Source organism: Chionomys nivalis, chromosome 17, assembly GCF_950005125.1.
Source record: "Chionomys nivalis chromosome 17, mChiNiv1.1, whole genome shotgun sequence".
Taxonomy (NCBI): Eukaryota; Metazoa; Chordata; class Mammalia; order Rodentia; family Cricetidae; genus Chionomys; species Chionomys nivalis.
The window spans coordinates 33,667,878-33,690,002 of record NC_080102.1 but is presented as its reverse complement, the minus strand read 5'-3'; the positions used below and the strand labels follow the sequence as shown (position 1 = coordinate 33,690,002).

The window sequence follows — 22,125 nt, the reverse complement described above, 5'->3', positions numbered from 1 at the left end:
AGACTTCCACACCTGGGCGTCTACCAGGTGCCTCGGCCTGCTGAGACTTCCACATCTGGGCGTCTACCAGGTGCCTCGGCCTGCTGAGACTTCCACACCTGGTTTGATCTTTCCACCCAACTTCAGGTAACTCACTTCACAAAAGCCCACTTCCTCAAGGAAACTTCAGGTCTTTTTCCATGGTAAGTGTTATAATTTTAGTACCGTTTATCTATTCCTTTACTATTTAACACATAAAATAGCTCCCAGTTGTGCTAGGTTCTTACCACTTGAAACTTTGTTGTTATATTCTGTAACTAGGTCATATGGTCATCCTGGTTTTAGTTATTCTAGAAATTGCTATCCTGTTTTCTCCAGAACTGTACCTTTTTTTTGTTCGTTTGGTTTTTTGAGACAGGGTTTCTCTGTGCAACAACTCTAGCTGTCCTGGAATCAGCTCTATAGACTAGGCTGGTCTTGAACTCACAGAGATCTGCCTGCCTCTGCCTCCCCGAGTGCTGAGATCAAAGGTGTGTGGCACCACCACCCCACTGTACCATTTTTAGGTTTTACAATCTGTACACAAGGATTCCAGTTTCTCCACGTTCTCGCCAAATCATTAGTTTCTGTTTTCTCAGTTTTTACTTTGTGTGTACAGGGTCTCACACTTAGGGCCTGAAACATGCTAGGGAAGAGTTTTACTATTGCCCTGTACTCCAAGCCCTTTTTTGGTTTCTTTAAAAAATTTTATTGTATGTGTATGAGTGTTTTGTCTGACTGTATGCATATGTGTATTCTGCAATCCTGGTGCTTGTGGGTACCAGAGGAGGGCATTGATTTCCTGGAGTTGGAGTTACTGATGGGTGTGAGCTGTTGTGGGGGCTGCTGGGAACTGAACACAGGTCCTCTGCAAGAGCAACAAATACTCTTAGCCTCTGAGCCTGTTGTCCCACCCCGCTGAGACTGTACCTTAAAAAAATTTAAAGCTAAATTTGGTTCTTGTTAATGTTTTTTACTTGTTTTGTTTTTCGAGAAGGGGTTTCTCTGTGTAACCAGGCTGGACACAAGCTCACATAGATCCACTTACTTCTGCTGCCTGAGTGCTGGGATTAAAGGCGTGGGCCACCACACTCACCTGATTCTTATTATTGTTATATAATCTAATTCTTGGTGGAATTTTTCATATTTGTTCTACTTTCTTCTGCTTCCACTTGTATTTTTCCTTAATAATCATGTCTGAACCAAAGACCTTGTTTTTTTCTCTCCATTTCTGAAATGAAATCACCTCGAGGTCTGTTTCTTTGTTTGACTTTCCCTCTTGATTGTTAGACAATCTTATATTTTTAAATACTTAGTAACTTTAATGAAATTACAGATAATGTGTTCTAGGCGTTATCTTCTTTTAGAAGGGATTCACTTTACCCACTGCCAGACACAGGGTGAGAACTGATTTCCAGTAACCATTGGAGCAGAGATGGGCAGAGCCTGGGTTGTGGTTTTGGCTTCACACCTGCTTCTAGCAGGAACCCTCCAGGTTTCTAGATAAGATCCTACATCTTACTAGGGCTTTTTTCCCCTGAGAGTCCCAAGTGGGATTCTGGTCAACTCAGGCAACTCCTGATAATCACACAGATGCACCTGTTCCCTCCAAGCTGAGAGTCTCTCTTTGCATGTGCTTTGTGCATTCCTGCTGCACCGTACATGTTTACATGGCTACAGCATTTTACAGCATTTGGAATGGGAGTTGGGCTCAGGTAAATTTATTCTCCCTATCTGTGAGGGCGCTGAAGGGATTTAAGTGGGTAATAACTATCTGGTCATTCTTCAGAAAGATTTCCCAGCTGTGTAAGGATAGACTGGAGGCTGCCGTGGTGACAATCACATAACATGAGAGAAGGGCCAGCTCAGAGACATTCAAAAGACAGAACTTAAATCCCCCGAAGTCCTGGTGACAGTTGGGATCAAGGAGTGGGTTTGGCCCTGATATTAGAGTTATCTCAGGACCAGGAAGTTGCTGGGTGAGAGTGAGCAGCTAACCAGAGCGGGATGAGAGAGAATAGATGCCCAAGAGCCTTGAGGGCAGAGATGTGGCTGATGAAGCAAATCCAGAGGGTAGATGCCTTCAAGGAGAAGAGATGGGGGTTGAGAAGTTGGTCTTGGGGAAGGCTCTGTGCATTTGGGCCATTCAGCAAGGTCTCCAATGTCCTGTGAAACCTGCAGCACCTGTGGCACAGGCACCAGGGACCTGGGAAAGTAGCCTCTGGACTCTAGTAGAGAAGGAGCCAATTTGGGAGCCTGCAGGGCTGATGCCTTATTTCCACCAAGTCTCTTTACTTCTAATCTCCTGTCCCTGAGTGCCAGACCTCCTCGCCCACATCACTACTTGGTCCTCACCAGTTTTCCTGCCTCTGCTCAAACCATTTCAGAGCCATTGCTGCTTGCACAATATACTTCAGACATTTGGGCTTCCGGACTAAGGTAGGTTACCTCAACTTTGACTCCCTTGCTCAATCCGTTCCACTCCCACGCGTCCTCTCCTTCCTCCATGTGCTTTCTACACACGTGACTCTGTGCAGCTCACCATGGCCTTTGGTTTTACTCCCCTCACTCCTGAGACACTACCCACTGATGCTGACGGTCGGTCACTTGTTCCGAGGCAGGCTAATGCTGTGTTAACTTACTCGTTCGATCCATGGTTGACACTGTGGTGTGCCAGGTTCTATACTACATGCTGGGTTATGTATAAAACTCAGACCACAGTCTCCTGCTCTGAAGGTGCTTCCAACCTAGAGATGTAGAGCAGTAGCCCTGGTGGGCCAGAGGCAGTGCATGGGGGACCTGAGCTGGCCTCAAGGAGCTGGAGTTTAGAGCTAAGCCCTCACTGTGTTTTGCAACTGGTACCAGTGATAATGTTGCTCTGAGGGTCAGGCATAGGATGAAGAGATGAACATTTTTCCCCCACAAATGCTGGTGTTGTTTAATCTTAAAAACAAGAAGATTTAATTATTACTTATGAAATTAAGTATTTTTGGTTGAAGGTTAGTTACTTCCTTTGGCCCTAGTACAGTTAGCCCTGTCATGCTTTTCCATATAACCCCCTTGGGCACATCTATGGACTGATCAAGTAGGATTACTCTCTATGGAGGCATGAGCAGTTCTTGGAGACACAGAGAAGAGCACAGCTTGGTCCTTCTTATAGCTTGAACAATAATGCCTGTGTTTTTCCTGTGTTTAAATAAGAGGGGTCTTGGTTTTTCTTGACCCATTATGGTGACAGAGTGGCTTGGTCTGCTGCCAGTGTTTTGTGAAATTGTTTAAACAGAACATCAAGGCCTCTATCTGTGAGGGCCAGACCAGCTCCTAGTCTCTATCTGGGAGTGCCAGCACAGCTCCTAGCAGCACTGAAACCTTGCAGATAGGACAGGCCAGATCCCAGGTGTTGGAAAATGCTTCTCTTTCACTTGACCATCACCATGGTGATCTCACAGTTACAATTCCACTTAACTACATGTACCAACTTGAGAGCTTTCTGAAAAATATTTCATGTGCTATGTGTGTTTATGTGCAAGCATGTCCATGCCATGTTGTGTGTATGTAGGTCAAGGGACAAACCTGGGTGTCAGTCTTTATCTTCCCCTTTGAGACAGGGTCTCTTCGTTAGCTGCTCCGCACTCCAGGCTAGCTGGCCCGCAAGCTTCTACAGATTCTCTTGTCTCTGTTTCCTATCTCAGTGTAGGAGCACTAGAAATACAGATGAATGCTACCATGCCCAACTTTACTCGGGTCCTGGGGTATGTACTATGCATAGCAAGCCTTTTCCCCACTGAGCCATCTTTACAGCCCAATATGAACACTTCTGCTTACTCAAGTGTGTAGGTCAGCATCAGGAGCTCGGTTCTGTTTTACTTTCATTTCCCTGTGGGTAGAAACCTCTGCTCTTCTGGCCCTTACACTCAGCCCCATATGTTTGAGGCACTATTTGCTCATAGTTTCTAAGGTATCTCAACAGCTCCCTTGTGCTTTCTAAAAACGCAGTAGCTTTTGCTGAGCCCCTCCCCTCTCTCTCTGTGGGGCGGGGTCTGAGACAAAGAGTCTGGAAGTTGTTTGTAGACCTGGCCTCATAACCACACCTCACAATACCTGAGATTAAAGGCGTTTGCCATCACTTCCCAGCGAGTACCCCTCAACTATAAGATACTTTCAAGGCCCTGCGTTTGGCCTTTACCCCCAGGCCCTAGCTGTTCCCAGGAAGCTCCTTCCCCAACTAAGTTTTCCGGGGATTTTGAGGCAACACTGCCCTTACTCACTCTGCTTTGTGATGATCCCTGGGCTACTCTCATCTTGCTGGATGTTTTAACAATGTGAATGGTCTCTTTCTCTGGATCTGTGAGCTGGTATCAAGGGTGGGGCTTTGTTATTGCGGTGCTGGGGATCCCAGCCCTTGCACACGCTAAGCAAGTTCTTACTGGGCAAGTTCTCAGCCGTTAACCCCAGGGCTTTCGCTGGTTCCCTCTAGTCAACATGTTTACAGGACTTGCCACGGTGCTCTAGATGAGGAACTGGATCTGCTCGAAGGAATGGCAGAAGTAGTTTTGTCACTTTGGCGTGTACAAAATGACTAAGGTTAACAGTTAAAGGAAGGCAGACTTCAGGTCAGGTTCTTAGCAGCAACGTCTCCACCCCCAGCAGAAGGGCTATAAAAACTGCCCATCGAGGAGAAAGTTCAGTTTGTCTGAGGTCAGGGCTAGCAGTAAGAGTAGCAAGGCAGCTGGGAGAGCCAGTGGCAGTTGGCAGAGCCTGGATGCCAGGATGAGGAATACTGGCTTCACCCTGACGGAACCAGGTAGAGGGGTCTTAGGTAGGTGGGCTGTGGGATCCGCGGCTCACATCTAGCAGTGTGGTTTGTAGACATAAGGTCTAGATGAAGCTGAGGAGGCTGGGTGGGGGAAGAATGAGACAGAAGAGAAGAGAGGATAGCCACTTCTGGCCTGAGGAGATAATACAGAAGCCTCTTGTTTTGGGGAGGGTGCTTGAGGCTTGGCATAGGCCACGGCCGAGGTACCTGTGGGCCCTGGGTGGCATGTGGAGTACCAGTCCCCACATACACGAGGAATAATGCCAGTTAAGTAAGCACATCCATACACTACCAGGAAGCACTGACCCAGGCTGGCTCTCGTTCCAATCAGGATGCAGACTCCTAGGGAAGGTATTTAGAAGGATCAAGGCTGCCCCAACCTTGGGGTTTCAGGAGGCCAGGGGCTTGGACTGAGTTGACAGCTAGGTGTCAGGGAGCCTTCTGTGGGGAGAGAGGGCTCATTCTGCTTGTGTATAGCCAGATTCCAGGGACTTGGATAGATGCATGGATGAGAGCTCCAAAGATGAAATGGCAAGAAGAGCAAGGGAGGGAAGAACAGGCAGGCCTGAGGAACCGGCACCAAAAGGCAGTGCCATGGTACCAGAGGCCAAGGAGTGACCTACGCTGCTGGTGCCGGGACAGAGACATCAGTGCTCACAGAGCCGCTGCTGCAGTGTGCCATCCTCAGACAGCAGAGTGGCATGCACAGCCAGCACTCCAAACTGTGTGACCTGGCACTATCCTGCACGCCTCGGGAACCCTGTCCTCAGCTCAGATTCCAGTACACCTTAAAATGAGGAGGAAGAGTGACGTATCAACGGTTAGGTCCTGTCATCACCCTCCATGGTCAGTGCCTGTCCCAAACTTATCACTAGTCAGGGCGGGGCAGTGCTGAAGCCCCTCCATAGAAAGAAGCAGCAGAGAGAAGAGAGACAAGGAGAAGCAGAGAGGAGAGGTACCCTTTATTGGATTTTAATGATGGCAACTTGAGAGAAGGGCTCCTCCCTGAAACATGCCATCCTTTCTGCTCCCAGGGCTCAGCACAAGAATGAAACCCCACCCTGCATGGCCCTCAGAAGGCAAGGTGCGGAGGGTACGGGGGTGCTCTATGCCAGGGGAGCTGGGACAGGAGGAAAGACGTGCACCCTCACCTCTTAGAGTGATCCTTCTCCCCTGGGACCTGGTGTTGATCCCATACCCTAGGATGGACTGGCAGACAGGGCTCATGCAACAATGAGTGGACAGAAGGTGGCACAGAAATGCAGCCCTGTCACCCCTTGGTAAGGGCAAGAGGGCTAAAAAGGGCCATGCTGTGGCCACACAGGGTCCGCATGTTAAGTATTTGCAGTGTACATACACGAGGGTGAGGGGGGCTCCCTCTGCTCCAGGCTGTGCCTGGGGAATCAGAGAGAGGGAAGCACAGACGGCGTTATCATGCCAGGGGCATGGGTCTCAGCCAACCATGCCGCCTGAGCTGGGCTTCTACTACTCCTTGGCACGGCCAATGATGGTGAGAATGTATAGGAAGATGTTGATGATGTCCGTGTACAGGTTCAGAGCAGCAAACACATACTCCTCTGGGCTCAGGGAGAGCTGCTTGTTCCCCAGGAGCAGTTGAGTGTCCACTGCCAGGAACTAGGGGTTAAAGACACAGTTGGTATTAAACCGCATAGTTACTCACTCAGTAGCCCCGCGAAGGCCTCCCAGCACCCCCACTTACGCAGGTGAAGAGCAGAGCGCCCAGCGAGGCATACACAATCTCCAGGATGCGGTTCCGGATGAAGATGCAGAGTATCGCAAAGATGAAGAGCACCACCACACTTACCAGGAGCACACCCATGCACGAGGTAAAGTCATAGCGGGTCTAGAAGGGAGGGCAGGAGGTGAGAGACTGTGGGTGTGGAGGGCCCCCGAGGCTACAGTCCTGTCTCAGGTGCCCCTTACCTGCATGGAGAAGATGACCACCGTGAAGCAGACAGCCGTGGTGATGCCCACTGCCATGATGACTGCCTCCGTGTTGTAAAAGCTGGCTATCATGCCCACCATGTAGGACAAGCTGACGGTCAGGATTGACTGCAGAAGAGGGCCACAGGGGCGGTGGGTGTGTGGAGAGGCTCCTGGTCCAACCCCTGTGCACCTCCCTTTCTGGTTCCACAGGCCTAGGGGTACTGGGCTCAGGTGTGGGAGTTACCAGAGCAACAAGATTCCAGGGATGCTTTCGGCGGAAGTCCCCACAACAGCTGAGGACAATGAGGGAGATGAAGAAGATGGCGTAGGAGACATAATAGGTCCAGACATTCTCTCGGACAAAGCCCTTCACCTCCCCAACAAAAGTGAAAACGGCCACGGTCGACAGGGTCACAGACAGCTGCAGGGTCAGCACCAGAAACACCTGGGGAGGGAGCAAGTCAGAGCCCCACCTCAGCGGCCTCCCCGTGCCGCCTCCCAGCCCACACACCGGCCAGGCGCAACCTTTCTGATGAAGGCCTGCCGAATGTTCTTGTCCCAGTTGACAGCGGGGAAGTCCTGGTTGTCATAGTAGGATGGAGGTCCTTCTCCCTGATAGTTCCCATGCTGCGGTGCTAGGGGCACAGAGGCTGGGTCAGTGTCCCACGAGGGTAGCTGAGTCCCCGCCCCTGCCCCACCTTTCCCTACACTTACAGGCAGGGTCCTGGAAGGGTGGTGGCTGTCCATAGGGGTTAGGGGGGAAGGGGCTCTGTGGGTATGGCCCCTGTGGGTAGCCTCCTTGAGGGTAGGGTCCCTGAGGGTAGCCACCTTGTGGGTAGGGGATGGGCCCATGGGGATACCCTGGCTGACCATAGGGAGAGGCCTGGAATGGAGGCTGTGGGTATGGGGCCCCAGGGTAGGGAGGCTGAACATAGGGAGGCATAGGGGGTTGGGGCCCCACAGGATATCCAGGGTTTGGGGGAGGATAGCTGTCCCCAGATACCAAGAAACTCTTTTCATGGGACATGGCCTCGGGTTCTGTGGCTGCCCCTAGAGGAGAAAAAAGGAACAGTTACCTCTGGGAGACTGGAACCACTAACAGCCCCACCTGCTCAAAACCCAGGAAGAAAAAAGAAAAGCTGGACCATGACCTTTGTACGAGGCTTTAGGAAGCCTCAGAACAAGGAGGCGGGGAGCGTTGGGTGGGGCTCGGGGAGACCGGTGTGGACCCTTTGGAAGGGGCTGCTCTAGACCGATCTAGGGGTGGGGGATGGGAGAAAGAGTGATGGCTGTCAGCCTGGGCTTGGAGCTTGGAAGATGCCTTCTGACCGCTGCGAGTCTTTCGGGTTAGAACTCAGCAACTAAGGGTCTGGGGTGCGGCGCAGTGGCTAGAGAGGCGTGGGGGTGTGCCCTAGCCCTCCCTCTCCTATCCCGCCTATTAAGCAGCTTGAAGGGGCCAACGCAAGCGGCTATTTCTATCCCAGGAAATCCCCAGGCCATCTGTGACCAGCCGGAACCCTGACCCTCCTCCTAAGCACAGGGCCGAATGTCCCTAGCTCCTGGGGCTCAGTGCAGGCCTGTATTGGCTGCTAAGGTGTCTGCTAGTAGGGTACGCCAGGAACAGCGGGGTGCGGGGGTGTGTGGGGGATGGAAGCGACCAGAGGGCGTTCAAGGGAACAAAGCGGGGAATGGGGACGACGGGGGAGGGGGCGGTGGCCACAGAACGCGTCCGGAGGGCCGATGGGCCCTCCCGCTGGGTTGGGGGGTCGCTGGCCCTCGAGTCTGGGCGGCTGCAGAATGCCACCCCCTCCCTCCTGCTCAGGGCCGCCGTAGCTCCCCACCCCCAATGATGCCACCAGTCTGGGCGAGCGGGCAGCGAGTCCTGGCCGAACCAACTGACCCGAGGCGGCCGCACTCAGTAACAACGAAGGGAGGGGATGGCCGACTGGCAGGGGGCTGCGGCGGTGACAAGCTCTTGGGTTTGGTTGGGGGACTCACCGCTGCCGGGGAGCCAGAGGCCGGTGCTTACGGTGCCCGCTGCGCAGTCGCGCGCGGTGCTGGCCGGTGCGTCCGCACCTGCACCCGCTGGGCGGCCGGATTGCTTGGGCCTGCGCCTGCGGCTGGGGAGACGCAGAGGAGCCTTGTGACTGGGCGGGCCTTGTGATGGGGCGGGGCCTTGTGACTGGGCGGGCCTTGTGACTGGGCGGGGCCTTATGACGGGGCGGGGCGGGGGCCTTATGACGGGGCGGGGCGGGGGGGCCTTGTGATAGGGCGGATGTTGTGATCGGCCAGGGTGCATTTACGCCCACCTAAACTGCTGTGCCCAGCCTGACTAGCAGTTTACTGTTGTCCGTAGTCGTCCCAGGTCAGAGTCCTGCACCCTGCGCTCTCTGACCGGGGTTGGAGTCTGGCGTGGGGGCTAACGACTTCTGGAGGCATGGTTCTGCTATGGCTCATGTGGCCCTGTGGTTCAGGGAGTTAATTCCTAAACGCAGGATTTACTGAAGCTTCCAAGGACTCTGGAGATCCCTTCTTGGCTTTGCTGTTTTGAGACAAGGTCTCTGTAACCACAGCTGGCTTGGAACTCACTATGTAACAGGCTGGCCTCAAACTTGTGGCAATCCTCCTGCCTCAGCCTTCCATTACAGGCATGATTCACTACGCCCAGACCATTATTTGCTTTAAAACACAGAATTCACTTTCCCTTTCATTCCACGCCTATTCCAGACTAAGAGACATAATCATTTAATTGTTCCTTTCTTTCCATACTCAGCCTCTGGTCACCTGTCTCATATCCTCAAAAGGAGCTTGTCAGGCCAGGAGGTGGTGGCACATGCCTGTAAACCCGGCTCTCTGGAGACAGAGGCAGAGGATCTCTGTGAGTTTGAGGCCAGCCTGGTCTATGGAGTGAGCTGCAGGACAGCCAGGGCTACACAGAAAAACCCAGTCTTGAAAAAAAAAACCCAAAAATAATAAACTTATCCAGGGGCTGGAGAGATGGCTCAGAGGTTAAAAACATTGACTACTCTTCCAGAGGTCATGAGTTCAACTTCCAGTAACCACATGGTGCCTCATAATCTTCTTTAATGAGATCTGGTGCCCTCTTCTGGCATTCAGGCAAACATGTAGACAGAACACTATATATAATAAATAAAATAAATTAAAAAAACGTATCAGAAGGCTGAGGTGCTGATAAAAAAAAATCCCACTAGGTGGCCCCCTGGTTCTCTGTGGCTTAGGACATTTTATGCTTCTTTGGTTCTTATTTTCTGGTCTTCCTGAGGCTTTTCGGTGAGGTTGGGAACAAGTTCTCGCCTGTGTCCAGAGACCGCTAACAGCTGGATCTAGTGAGGATAAGCCCTGTGCTTTTTCACATCCTCCAGATAAACACGCTCACCGTTGTTGATGACAAATTCTAGTTGTGTTCTGTCGCCGTGAACACCCGGACAGACAGTGGCACAGGGGAGGAATGGCTCATCAGGCTCACAATTGTAGGTCGCAACCCATCATTTTGCCCAAGTCAACGCAGGAACGGAAGCTGCAAGTCTCTTCATGTGTACAGCCAAGAGCAGAAAACTATGCTACTTGCGTGCTTGCTCTCGGTTAACTTTCTTATACAGTTCAGAGAAATGGTGGTTGTTTTACCTTCAATTAACAAGAAAATTTCTCACAGACATACCCACTGGCCAACCCATTCTGGATAATTCCACTCTAAACCTTTCTTCCCAGATCTTTCTAGATTGGATCAAGTTGGCAGTTAACAGTAACCAGCACACGAGACATCATTTTACCATCCAGTTCCCAGACATTCCTGAAGAGGTAACAATGGCAGTAATATGAGCTGTTGCCTGACAGGCCTTCTGTAGCTGGCATTTATCTACAGTGTGCTGGGAGATGGTGAGGACCCATAATAAGAGAGCACAGAGTAGGCGGGACAGGCTTTTGTAGAAATAGAATCTCATATAATTTGCAGGACCTCTGAGGGAAATAAAATGACAAACACAAAACTGACTCTAGGGACGCAGAAGGAGCCTGAACCACTCAGAGGTCCTTTGAGTTTTTAGCTCCAAATTTTATCTGCCTCTAAAAGCTGGGTAACGGAAATCATGGAGAAAGGATGGCCACTTGGCTCTATGGGGGAAGGCTAGGTCACACAGAGGAAAACTGGCCCACGGGTACTGTTTTGGTAAGAGTTGAGGGTAGGGAGGTCAGAACCCACTAAGTATCAGCGTGTCCAGGTACGGGAAGGAATTAGAGGAACGGGAACTGGGGCCAATCGGACTTTAGTTTTTACTGTCTTTGGCCTTGGGGTTTGTAGCTGTCATCAGTTCCTGCCAGTTTCATGGGGAACCACAGAGGGAGTGGCAGAGAAGAAGAGAGGGTCGCATGGTCCTTTGAGAAGTTCTGGAGGTCTTAATTGTGGGGAGAGGGAGGTAGTGGAGACTCAAGGACTACAGGTTCGATGCATAGATTGGGCAAAACCATGATCCTCCGGAAGAACGGCAGAGCTGGGGCTGGCGTGACTGGAAGGAGTGGGGAGAGAGTAGCAGTAGTCACAGCTTTGGAGGCGATAGAGCACACGGGATATGAGAGTGGGCACGGCTGGTGGGGGTAGGAGAGTGAATTATAAAGGCACAGCCCCAGATCTGGGCATGGTTGTAATGCCCACAGCTCCAGCTTTCAGGAGAGTGAGACAGAGAATCACTAGTTCAAGACCAACCTGTCCTGCATAGTGAGTTCCTGACAGTCTGGGCTACAAACGGATAACCTGTTTCAAAAATAAACAAAAAAGGCATGTCTTTGGTGGGAGGCCTGGCCCTCTGGATCCTGTCTGTACCTCCAGCTCCCCTTCTGTGGTAAGGATCCGTGACTGAAAGGCTGTCAGCCTAGTGGCCACATCTGGGGGAATGGTGATGGTCAAGATGATGCAGACGGAAGGACTAGGCAGATGTGGGCTCAAGGGCACAGGAAAGGAGCTGTGCTGTGATGTGAGCTTTACATTTTTAAAATACTTATTTTTTGTGTGTATACATATATATATGTAGTGCATATATATGTATATATGGTGTGTGTGTGTGTGTGTGTGTGTGTGCGCGCACGCTATGCTGTGGCACATGTGGAAGTCAGACAATTTGCAAGAATCAGCCCTCTCCCTCCATCTTGTGGGACCCAGGAATCAGAACTCAGTTTGACAGGCTCGGCAGCAAGGGCTTTTGCTTGTCTCAGGGTATGTACTTTTAGGGGGCCAAGGGCAGAATTGCTCACCTCCAGCACTTAGAAGCAAGGCTGGTTACCCTCTGGGTATGAAAGACCTGTTTGGGAAGGTTTCTTAGAGCCAGCCACAGACAGGGCCCTGCCTACAGAATCAGTGCTGCTCAGGTCTAGGACACAGAGAACAGAAGAAGCCTGGAGACTCTTAGGGGGGTGTACCATGAGGGGCAGACAGCAACCCAGGTATCCGGTGGGCAGGGTGATTAGTCACAAAGGGAAGCCAAGAAAGTGGAGAAAGTCTAGGAGATGTGTTCTACTCTGCTGGCCAGTGGCTAATGGACGTGCTGCAGAAGGGCCCTTAGAAGTTCTTTGTGGACTGAGGCTAAGGCTTCACCAGGACAGGAAGTGCCTGAGCTGCAGCCACTGGCTTAGCTCCTCCTTCTTCCTCCACTTGGTTTCACTTTTGCTTTTCTATCTCAGGCCTTCTGCCTGGCAAGGACTTCAGGCCTGACTGACCCACAGGGAGAATGTAAATAATGAAGCTGTTGAGGAACAGCTAGGGAGAGAGAACCGAACCGGTGGAGCGGGCCTCTTCCCTTCCCACGTGTCGCATCCCAGGATTCTGATGGCAGAGGTGGAGGCTGGGGCAGCCGTGGAGCTCCGGGGACTGTCCCCTGATGTGCCCGATGAGCTGCTCACCCTCTACTTTGAGAACTCCCGTCGCTCAGGTGGAGGGCCTCTGTTGAGCTGGCAGAGACTGGGCTGTGGGGGCATCCTCATCTTTCAAGATCCCGCAGGTGAGGAGGCTGAGTCCAGGGGCTGTCTAGGTGCCCTGAACTCTGAGGTCTCTGACACCTTGCCTCTGCTTACAGACGCGAAGAGGGTCTTAACCCGGGCAGAGCACCAGCTAGCTGGTGCGAGGCTGAGCCTGAGGCCAGCGCCCCCACGGGCCCCTGAACGTGTGCTTCTGCACCAACTGCCGCCGGGGACGTCACCTCTGACCCTGGAGCAACATGTTCAGGCCCTGCTGCGTGCCATGGGGCACCCAGCGCAGGCTTGCCATGCGCTGGCCAGTCCTCGGCAGGATTGTGCTCTGGTCCAGTTATCCATGCCCCTTTCTGAGGCAGGTAAGAGAGGCAGGCAGGGTTGGGGCATAGCTTCTGAAAGTTAAGGAAGGTGCCTGAGCCTACTTCCATACTGCTCACAGACGTCTGTGCCCTGGAGGAGCAGGCCCGGAATCTGCCTCTGAATGGGGTCACAGTATCCTTGGCATGGGTGCCCCAGACCCGAGCAGTACGCGTGGTGGACAGCCCCACCCCAGTGGACCCATTGCTACTGGAGCTCTACCTGGAGAATGAGCGTCGCAGTGGTGGGGGACCCTTGGAGGGCCTGCGCAGCCTGCCCAGGCAACTGGGCACTGTCGTCAACTTTCAGCAATGGCAAGGTGAGTGAGGCAATGAAACTACACTAAGGGGAAACCTGCTAGAAACCTAATGGGCTGTCTTCTCTCCTCCTCCAGTGGCTGAACGGGTGCTGGAGCGGAAACACTGGCTCCAGGGCTCTGAGTTGAGCGTTGTCCCCCATTACGATGTATTGGAGCCAGAGGAGCTCGCTGACTGCGCCAGTGGAGGGGATCACCCAAGCGTGCAGGAATCTGGAGCCACTGAGCATGCTCTCTTAGATCCTGGAGGGCTGGCCGAGACCCTGGCTATGACTGTGGGCTCTGGGGAGGCACCAGGACAATTAGGAGCCTCTCTAAGGACAGGTCCTGTGGGGGCTCCAGGACAAGCCATGCCAGTTGATTCAGGGCCTGTGAGGTCTCTGGAGCAAGAGGAGCCTATAAACCCGGGAGCTATGGGATCTCCAGAGCAGGCTGGTTTCACAAGCGAGGAGATCATGGGGTCTGAAAGCCCAGTAGGTCCAGTAGGAGGCTTTATAGGGCTCTCAGGGCACGGAGGATCATTGGCCTCATACTCTATGGGAGTTCAGAGGTCGGAGGGCCTGGGGGAAGTGGCCACTGGCTCACCAGAGCAGGAGGGACTAATGGCCACAGAGTCTCCAGAGAGTGAGCTGGAGAGCCCTGGGTATGAGGAGCAGCAGAGGGAAGAGGGACCGGTGGAGATAGTAATGTCACTGGATCCAGGGGCTGTGCGCTTCCTGCAGCTGTATCATGAGGACCTTCTTGCCAGCCTGGAAGATGTTGCCCTTTTCCCGCTTGAAGGAGTAGATGTGACTGGCTTTCGGGTAAGTGACCCTCAGAATCTCCTCACTTTGCCTCTTCTCTTAGGTCCAGGTGTCTTTCCTGTACTCTAACCTGTAGGCTGTCCTCTTACGGTCTCTCAGCTTTGTGGACCTAGGGCCCCATGCCAGGCTGCCCAAGAGTTGCTGCAGAGTCTGCTGGGCAGCATTAGCTGCCACACTCTGAACATGAAGCACCCAGGCAGTGCCCGGTTCCTGCTGGCTGTGGAGGGGCAGTACCTTCTTCACGAATTGGAGGCTCAGTTCCAGTGTGTCTTTGGGACAGAACATCTGGCCAGCGCCACCCTGGACCTAGATCCTGGAAGGGTAAGATGGAGTTCTGTCCTTTTTCTCACAGCCCAGACCTAGATACCTCCTCTGCTTTGACTCTGACATCCTTCTCCCACAGATGGATCCCACTGAGGCCCTCCAAGACCTCTATGGTCACAGTACAGACAGCCATCAGGAGACCATGAGACTGGGTAGGGCATGCTCTCTTAGATACTGGAGGGCTTTCCAAGGGCCCTACGATGTCCTGTGGCCTTTTCTTGACCATCCTCTCCTTTCTCTGCCCTATTTCTGGTTTACTGACCATTTTGTGGTATACTCCATACCCACAGATACAATCTCTATCTTTTAGCCATCACGACTCATCCTATTGTTTATTATCAGCCCCTTGGCTGGACTTGACTCCTGACCCAGTGGCCTCTTTCTGCCCTTAGAGGAAGTCAAAGAGCTGCTGGCTACCCTGGAAGGCCTTCATGGGGAGAACTGGCTACCTATGGAGAGGCGGAGGGAGAAACCTGGAGAGCAGCCAGAGGAGACCACCCTTGAGCAGGGGGTGGAAAAGTCCACACTTGAGGCTAGGAAAGAGCCTGTGGCCCTCAGCACTGGGACACCTGGACAGTTAGAAGAAGAGGCCACCCTGCAGCTGGCTATCCACCGGTCCTTGGAGTCTCAAGGCCAAGTGGTTGAGCAGCAGGAGGCCAGCGCACTAAGGCGAGCCATGGCCCTCTCCCTGTTAGAAGCAGACGAGCCCCTGGGTGAGGGCAGTGGAGGCAGGGCGCAGCTGGTGGTGCACACTTCCTTCGAGCAGGATATGAATGAATTGGATCGGGCATTGTCGGCTGCCTTGGAGGTGCACCTTCGGGAGGAGACAGTGAGTCTTCAGGGCCGTGTGCTGCCCTCCGAGCTCGGGGCTCGCCTGGAGAGGTGCCATGATGTGAGTGTTACCCTGCATGGCGACCGCGTCATCATCCGTGGCTTTGGGGTTCAGCCTGCCCGCGCAGCTCGCCATTTGGCTGCTCTGCTTATTGGACCCTACGACCAGAATTCGACCTTTCCCTTGGAGGCATCAAACAACTGTGAGTCTGTACCTTGGACTTGGGGAGGGTGGAACGGATTAGCTTCTGGGCTAGTGCTCGAGATATGAGCCTAATGCGCTTTCTTCCCGTGTGTCAGTGTCAGAGCAGAGCCTGAAAGAACCTTTGGGCAGGCTGGAGGCCCTGGAGGAGAATTCCAAGGAGTTCCAGGATGTGGTGCAGGCCTTTTATGACTCCTTGGATGCTTCCCACAGCAGGATCAGAATTGTTCGAGTGAGTGAGTTAATGTCCTTTGCTGCTGGCCTTGTGTGTACACTCTTCTGTGTGCTAGGGTCAGCTGACCAAAGCTGCTCAAAGTGGATATGCTGAAGGCTGATAGAATGGCTGGCTGCATCCATGCATGGCTCCAGGGACTGAGGGCATTGAGGGAATGAAGAAAAGACAAACACACAGACACATAGAAAGCTGGGATGGGCTCTGGGCTCTTAGATGGGGAAATTGCAGCACTGCAGACACTGGTTGTCTTTATTTTATGGAGTTGAGCAGGAGGAGGAATTAAGTTATTGCATACAGCTGGGCAAGGAGCAGTCTCTGTTGGGAACAGTCTTCAGGCAGCACATATCCCAGGGGAGAAAGCTATGATGGACATTTTCTGCACACACCATCAGTACCTACATTTGGACCAGAAGAAGGCTTTGCCAAGGTTCTGCGGTCCTTGACATGACTGGCTCATGTCACCAACGTACGTTCACTCGGGACTTCACTCAGGGTGTCTCTGCTTCCTAATGATAGATAAGTACCCTTTCTTATCCCAGAGAACATTTAGAGCCTGAGGAAGATACCCAGAAGGGCACAGGGATTAGGGATCTGCCAGGCCTCCCTGAGTGATGCTTTCTACCAGGGCTAGATGGAGAACTAGATGACTTTGTCACAGTTCCTTTGTCTGAGCGTGGAGTGGCGATACCATCTGGTGGCCAATATGAGGATCACTCTTCCTGGTCGGTTGTGGTAGTTATGGGTGTTCTGTCTCTGACAGAGAGGCCTGTTCTGGCAAAGAGCTAGTCTTACCTTCTTTATGTGTAAATAAAACAATATACATTTTTTTTTGTGGGGCTGGGGATATAGGTTAGTGGAAGAAAAATACATAGATATATGTATTGTATACATTTAAAAATTGTGGCTGCTCCTTGCTCAATTTGGCAGCTACGAGCATGGACAAGAAATAAGCTAGTACCACGTAGTAGGGGACCAGAATGAAGCCCCAAGACTAGGTACTGTCCAAGCAGGTGAGAAAAGAAGAACAGAGGCAGGGGGATCTCTGTGAGTTTAAGGCCATCCTGGTCTACCAAGCAAGTTCCAGTCCAGTGAGAATTATATTGTGAGACTCTGCCTCAAAAACACAAATAAGGAACTAAGTGAAGGAGTGAGGGGGAGGGACTGCTAGGCTGGTTCGCTGCACGTGATGGGGGAACAGAGAGTATGCAGGCAGTAACGAGAGGGACCACTCTGGAAATGCGTTAAGGAGATGGAGAGTGAGCCAGAAGAGATTGTGCGACGAACCACAGATTTCTCGCCGGGAAGACTGAATGTACTCACAGATGAGGCCAGAGGGGGACAGCGGTCAACCATTAGAAAGGACAGACGAGCTGCCACCTTGTGGTAATACTGGGCAAGGTGCTCTCCAGTCTTGGTGCTGAAAATTTATGGGTAGGGCTGGCAACTTCTGTATTCATATAGATGATTTACTTGATTTTTAAGGGTTTATAACTTATAATGGCACAGGTTTTTTTTTTGTTGTTGTTGTTTTTTTTGTTTGTTTGTTTTGTTTTTCGAGACAGGGTTTCTCTGTGGTTTTGGAGCCTGTCCTGGAACTAGCTCTTGTAGACCAGGCTGGTCTCTAACTCACAGAGATCCGCCTGCCTCTGCCTTCCGAGTGCTGGGATTAAAGGCATGCGCCACCACCGCCCGGCTATGTTTTTTTCCCCCCTGTTATTAGAGATACTTTTTTTGCTTGTCTAGCTATACAAAGGAGAATAGAATGGCTCTTATTTCTTCTTTGCCCCATCTAGTAATTCAGTCATTTACAGTGTTTATGCTATGTAGTTAGGGTGCATAAACATATTGTAGTCTGCATGCCTTGGCTCTATGTTGATAATGAAAAAAAATACCTATCCTTGCATCACAACCAGGTAAATGTAACCAGATTTGTTAAAATGTGGGAGCCAGTCAGGCAGTAGCGGCACACACTTATAGTGCCAGCACACGGAAGTCAGAGGTAGGCAGATTTCCATGAGTTTGAGGCCAGCCTGGTCTACAGAATGAGTTCAAGGACATCCAGAGCTACACAAAGAAATCCTGTCTCAAAAAACTAAGAAAACAAAACAAACTAACTAACAAGTCTGCAGGATCTGGGTTCTTAGCAACCACATGGTGGCTCAGAACCATCAGTAGCTCCATTTCCAGGGAACCTGGTGCCCTCTTCCAAATTCTGCTGGCATTAGGCATGCATGTCGTGCACAGACATACATTCAGGTAAAACACACACATTAACACAACATATTTATAGCACATATTTTTTAAATTTTTATTTATCTTATTTTATGTACACGAGTGTTTTGCCTGCATCTGTGTCTGCACCATGTGTGTGCCTGGTACCCAGGGATACCGGAAGAAAGCACCGTGTGGGTGATGGATACTGAACCCATGTTCTTTAGAAGACCAACCAGTGCTTTTGACTACAGAGCCCTCTCTCCAGCCCCAAAAATAATCTATTTTTTTCTTTTTTTCTTTTTTTCTTTTTTTTTTTTTTTTTTGGTTTTTCGAGACAGGGTTTCTCTGTGGTTTTGGAGCCTGTCCTGGAACTAGCTCTTGTAGACCAGGCTGGTCTCGAACTCACAGAGATTCACCTGCCTCTGCCTCCCGAGTGCTGGGATTAAAGGCGTGCACCACCACCGCCCGGCTAATCTATTTTTTTAAGGAAAAAATAAAAGCAGTGTGGAGGCTGGAGAGATGACGCAGTGGTTGGGATGCTTGCTGCACTTTCAGAGAGCTGTAGCTTGGGTTTCCGCACGCGTGTTAGGCAGCTCATCACTGCCTGTCACTCCAACTCGAGGAGACCACGGATGCCTTTTGGCTCCTGAGTGAATGTACAAACACATGTACAGAAATAAACAAACAAATTTTAGCCAGGCTTTGATGGTGCACTCCTTTAATACCAGCAGTTGGGAGGCAGAGGCAGGCGAATCTCTGAGCGAGAATCTACAGAGCGAGTTTTAGGACAGCCAAGGCTATAAAGAGAAACCCAGTCTTGATAAACCGAGTATTTGAATTAAAGGCATAAGCCACCACACTTGGCTCTAATTTGATATAGATGTAAACTTTCCATGGTCTTTTATTTGCTAATATGTCCTTATTTGTCTTCATTATTATCCTGATTGGGATATAGTATTTAGATTCAAAATATTTTTTTCTCAGATATTTGAAGACATTGCTCTCCTTCCATCTTTATGCAAGTGGGTTCTGGGGCCTGAATTCAGGTTCTAGGCTCACATGGCAAGGGCCTTTACCTGTTGGCTCATATCCACCCTCCTCAAAGTTAGTACAATTGCTTTCTTTTTTAAATTTATTTATATTTTATGTATGCGTGCTCTGCATGTATAATGCCAGAAGAGGGCATCATATCCTATTATAGATGAAGATGATTGTGAGTCACCATGTGGTTGCTGAGAATTGAACTCAGGACCTCTGGAAGAGCAGTCAGTGCTCTTAACCACTGAGCCATCTCTCAGCCAGATTTATTTTTGAAAGATTATAAAGAATTGTGTTGTGTGGTGGAGGTATACGAGAGTGGGCGATGATGTGTACATGAGTGCAGGTGATCCCTCTGGAGCTGAAACTATGAGCCATCTGACATGGGTGCTGGGAATCAAACTTGGGTCCTTTGCAAGAGCATTATACACTCGTAACAACTGAGCTATCTCTCCAGCCCCATGCTGGATGATTTACTAACGTCCAATATTAGTGTTGAGAAACCCAGTGTGGGATTTTTTTTTCCATTTGTATTTGTATACTGACCTTGGTGTGTATGTATATTCTTGCAAAGTTTTCTTTACTTCAAACACTATGGTTTTCTGTTAGGTGCCGAGGGCATGTCTTTCCCAGTGTCCTTGGCATTTCACGGTTCTCTCCATCTGGTGACATGGCCTCCAGCTCAGGGAATCATCTTCCACTGTGTCCCCGGGTGCACCACCTGCATCTCTCGGCTTATGGAGTTCTTTTGAGGCAGAGCTTAGACCTCCTGCTGTTTCATGCTCTTGCCTGCCCTCTCACGGTTCCTTTCTCCTTTCAGCTCTTCCCAGAACCAGTTCCTTAAATCCATCTGGAGTACCGTGTAGTTGAATCTTTAGCTTTAACCATTTCATTATCTAGCGCATTCACAGAGTTGGCTCTGGAGCCCCTTTCTCCTCCTCCTCCTCCTCTTCTCCCACCCTCCATTCCTCCTCCTTCCCGTCCCCCCTTTCCTTTTTATCCCGGGGATCCAACCTGCTGGCTAAGCAAGCACTCTGCTCTGGCACTGCATCCCCAGCCTTGCAACCCCGTCCTAAACGTCCTGTTTCTGATGTGCAGACTTCTTTCAGAGAGGCTAGTTTTGTTTCATGGATGATGAGCTAGTCTGCGTTCTTCTTCCAAAGCCTAATTAGAATTTCTTTAAAAGCGCTGTGAATCCCTGAGTTGACTTGGTTAGCTGAGGCCTCCTCTACTGTCTGAGTTTTTTTTTTTTCTTTTTGATTTTTCAAGACAGGGTTTCTCCGTAGCTTTTGGTTCCTGTCCTGGAACTAGCTCTTGTAGACCAGGCTGGCCTCGAACTCACAGAGATCTGCCTGTCTCTGCCTCCCGAGTGCTGGGATTAAAGGCGTTCACCACCACCGCCCGGCTCTTTCTTTCTTTTTCAAGACAGGGTTTCTCTATGTAGTCCTGGCTGTCCTGGAACTCACTCTGTAGGCCAGGCTGGCCTCAAACTCAGAGAGATCTTCTTGCTACTGCCTTCCAAGTGCTAGGATGAAAAGCATGGGCTACCACCACCTGGCTACTGTTTCAATCTTAACAGCACTGAGAGGCAATATAGGCTCCTGTCTGGGATTTTGACTGCTGAACCTGATTGCTGGTCCTAAGTGAGTGGGTGGGGTCTACCCACCCGCAGGGCTCCCTGGAGGGGCTTTCCTGGAAGTCAACTTTCCAATACCACTTTGTCCCATAGAAGTGGTTAGTGTATTCCTCTGGACAGAGTATGATGGGAGGCTTCAAGTTTTTGTTCAAATCCTAAATTCTTCCTTCCCCCAGAGAGCTGGTGATTGCTGAGTTCGGCTCTTTTCTGGCCACTTTAGGGATAGATACCAAATAACTTCACCTCCAACTACCATGCATTTGGCAGGTGGAACGTGTGTCACACCCACTGCTGCAGCAACAGTACCAGCTGCATCGGGAACGCCTGATGCAATGCTGCCAGCAACGCCCGGTGGAGCAGGTCCTCTACCACGGCACATCGGAGTCTGCAGTGCTTGACATCTGTGCCCACGGTTTCAACCGCAGCTTTTGTGGCCGAAACGGTAAGGCCTGTGCAGGGCAGGGACACGGCCATGCTGACTCTGCTGACCCTCACCTTGCTGGCTCACCTGTCTTGTCCTGTAGGCACACTCTATGGACAGGGCGTGTACTTCGCCAAGCGTGCCTCCATGTCGGTACTGGATCGCTACTCACCTCCCAACAGTGAAGGCCACAAGGCTGTGTTTGTGGCACGGGTGCTGACCGGTGACTATGGACAGGGCTCCCGCGGTCTGAAGGCGCCTCCTTTGAGGGCCTCTGATCAGGTCCTTCGCTACGACAGCGCCGTGGACTGCCTCCAACAACCCAATATCTTTGTCATCTTTCACGACACTCAAGCTCTGCCTACTCATCTAATCACCTGCAAGAACATACTCCGGAGTACCCCCTGATAACTCCCTTGGTCTCTTAAATCTCTTTCGTGGACATTTGACCTAAGAAGCTAGCGTCTGGTTCCCTAAGCGACAGAGCTTCCCCTGGGGGGTGTTCTTGCCTCTGACTGGAAAGCCAAGATTACAGTGGACTAGGGAGGGCAGACCTAACCGGTTCCTTGGCCTGCACGACCGCCAGGGGTCAGCAGAACACGGCAGGAGGGTGCACTGCCAGGCACGCCCGTCTTGATTGGACCGCGCCCTAGTCCAGCTCTGTCTTTGAATAAACCTGTACTTGAAAACCAGTTAGATATAAAGACTGGCTGGAACTCCGAATCCGACCTCTGTTTGGGGCGTGGGGGCCACTCACGTGGCTAGGGGCCAGGTCAGCTGTTCACGGAGGGGTGGGGGCGGCGGTGGGCCCTGGACCTAGGCGTTTGGACGCGGTGCACTCCTACGACCTCACGCTCGCTAGCAGCATCTTGCTCTCCTCGCGCACCGTCCGCCAAGGTGTGCGCACTTGGTGGGTTCCGCATGATCTAATCATATCGTGGGCTCTGGTTCTGCCATCCCCCGGACCAGGACTCCTGGCACGTAGCCG

General features: G+C 51.4%; 2 protein-coding genes across 2 annotated transcripts; one reads left to right on the top strand and one right to left on the bottom strand.

The window, feature by feature from the left end:
* Positions 1 to 5,773: 5,773 nt before the first annotated feature.
* Grina (glutamate ionotropic receptor NMDA type subunit associated protein 1) lies at positions 5,774 to 8,943 on the bottom strand. Its single transcript, XM_057792394.1, has 7 exons — positions 8,780 to 8,943; positions 7,496 to 7,831; positions 7,307 to 7,416; positions 7,026 to 7,226; positions 6,779 to 6,907; positions 6,555 to 6,698; positions 5,774 to 6,469 (listed from the first exon to the last, which is right to left on the bottom strand). The coding sequence occupies exons 2-7, from the start codon at positions 7,806 to 7,808 to the stop codon at positions 6,320 to 6,322; spliced, it is 1,047 nt and encodes a 348-aa protein (XP_057648377.1). The 5' UTR covers positions 7,809 to 7,831; positions 8,780 to 8,943; the 3' UTR covers positions 5,774 to 6,319.
* Positions 7,858 to 21,824, top strand: Parp10 (poly(ADP-ribose) polymerase family member 10). The gene is made up of 11 exons (XM_057792393.1): positions 7,858 to 8,375; positions 12,473 to 12,789; positions 12,865 to 13,119; positions 13,200 to 13,436; positions 13,512 to 14,236; positions 14,336 to 14,557; positions 14,640 to 14,712; positions 14,953 to 15,594; positions 15,692 to 15,825; positions 20,984 to 21,158; positions 21,241 to 21,824. The coding sequence occupies exons 2-11, from the start codon at positions 12,618 to 12,620 to the stop codon at positions 21,543 to 21,545; spliced, it is 2,940 nt and encodes a 979-aa protein (XP_057648376.1). The 5' UTR covers positions 7,858 to 8,375; positions 12,473 to 12,617; the 3' UTR covers positions 21,546 to 21,824.
* The last annotated feature ends 301 nt before the right edge of the window (positions 21,825 to 22,125 follow it).

Coding starts and splice junctions, on each gene's coding strand:
- Grina (XM_057792394.1), bottom strand. CDS start 7,808: ATGTCCCATGAAAAGAGTTTCTTGGTATCTGGGGACAGCTATCCTCCC. Junction 7,227..7,306: donor GGCAGGCCTTCATCAGAAAG/GTTGCGCCTGGC, acceptor CTCCCTCCCCAG/GTGTTTCTGGTGCTGACCCT. Junction 6,908..7,025: donor CCTGGAATCTTGTTGCTCTG/GTAACTCCCACA, acceptor CCTCTTCTGCAG/TCAATCCTGACCGTCAGCTT.
- Parp10 (XM_057792393.1), top strand. CDS start 12,618: ATGGCAGAGGTGGAGGCTGGGGCAGCCGTGGAGCTCCGGGGACTGTCC. Junction 13,437..13,511: donor CAACTTTCAGCAATGGCAAG/GTGAGTGAGGCA, acceptor CTCCTCCTCCAG/TGGCTGAACGGGTGCTGGAG. Junction 21,159..21,240: donor CAGCTTTTGTGGCCGAAACG/GTAAGGCCTGTG, acceptor CTTGTCCTGTAG/GCACACTCTATGGACAGGGC.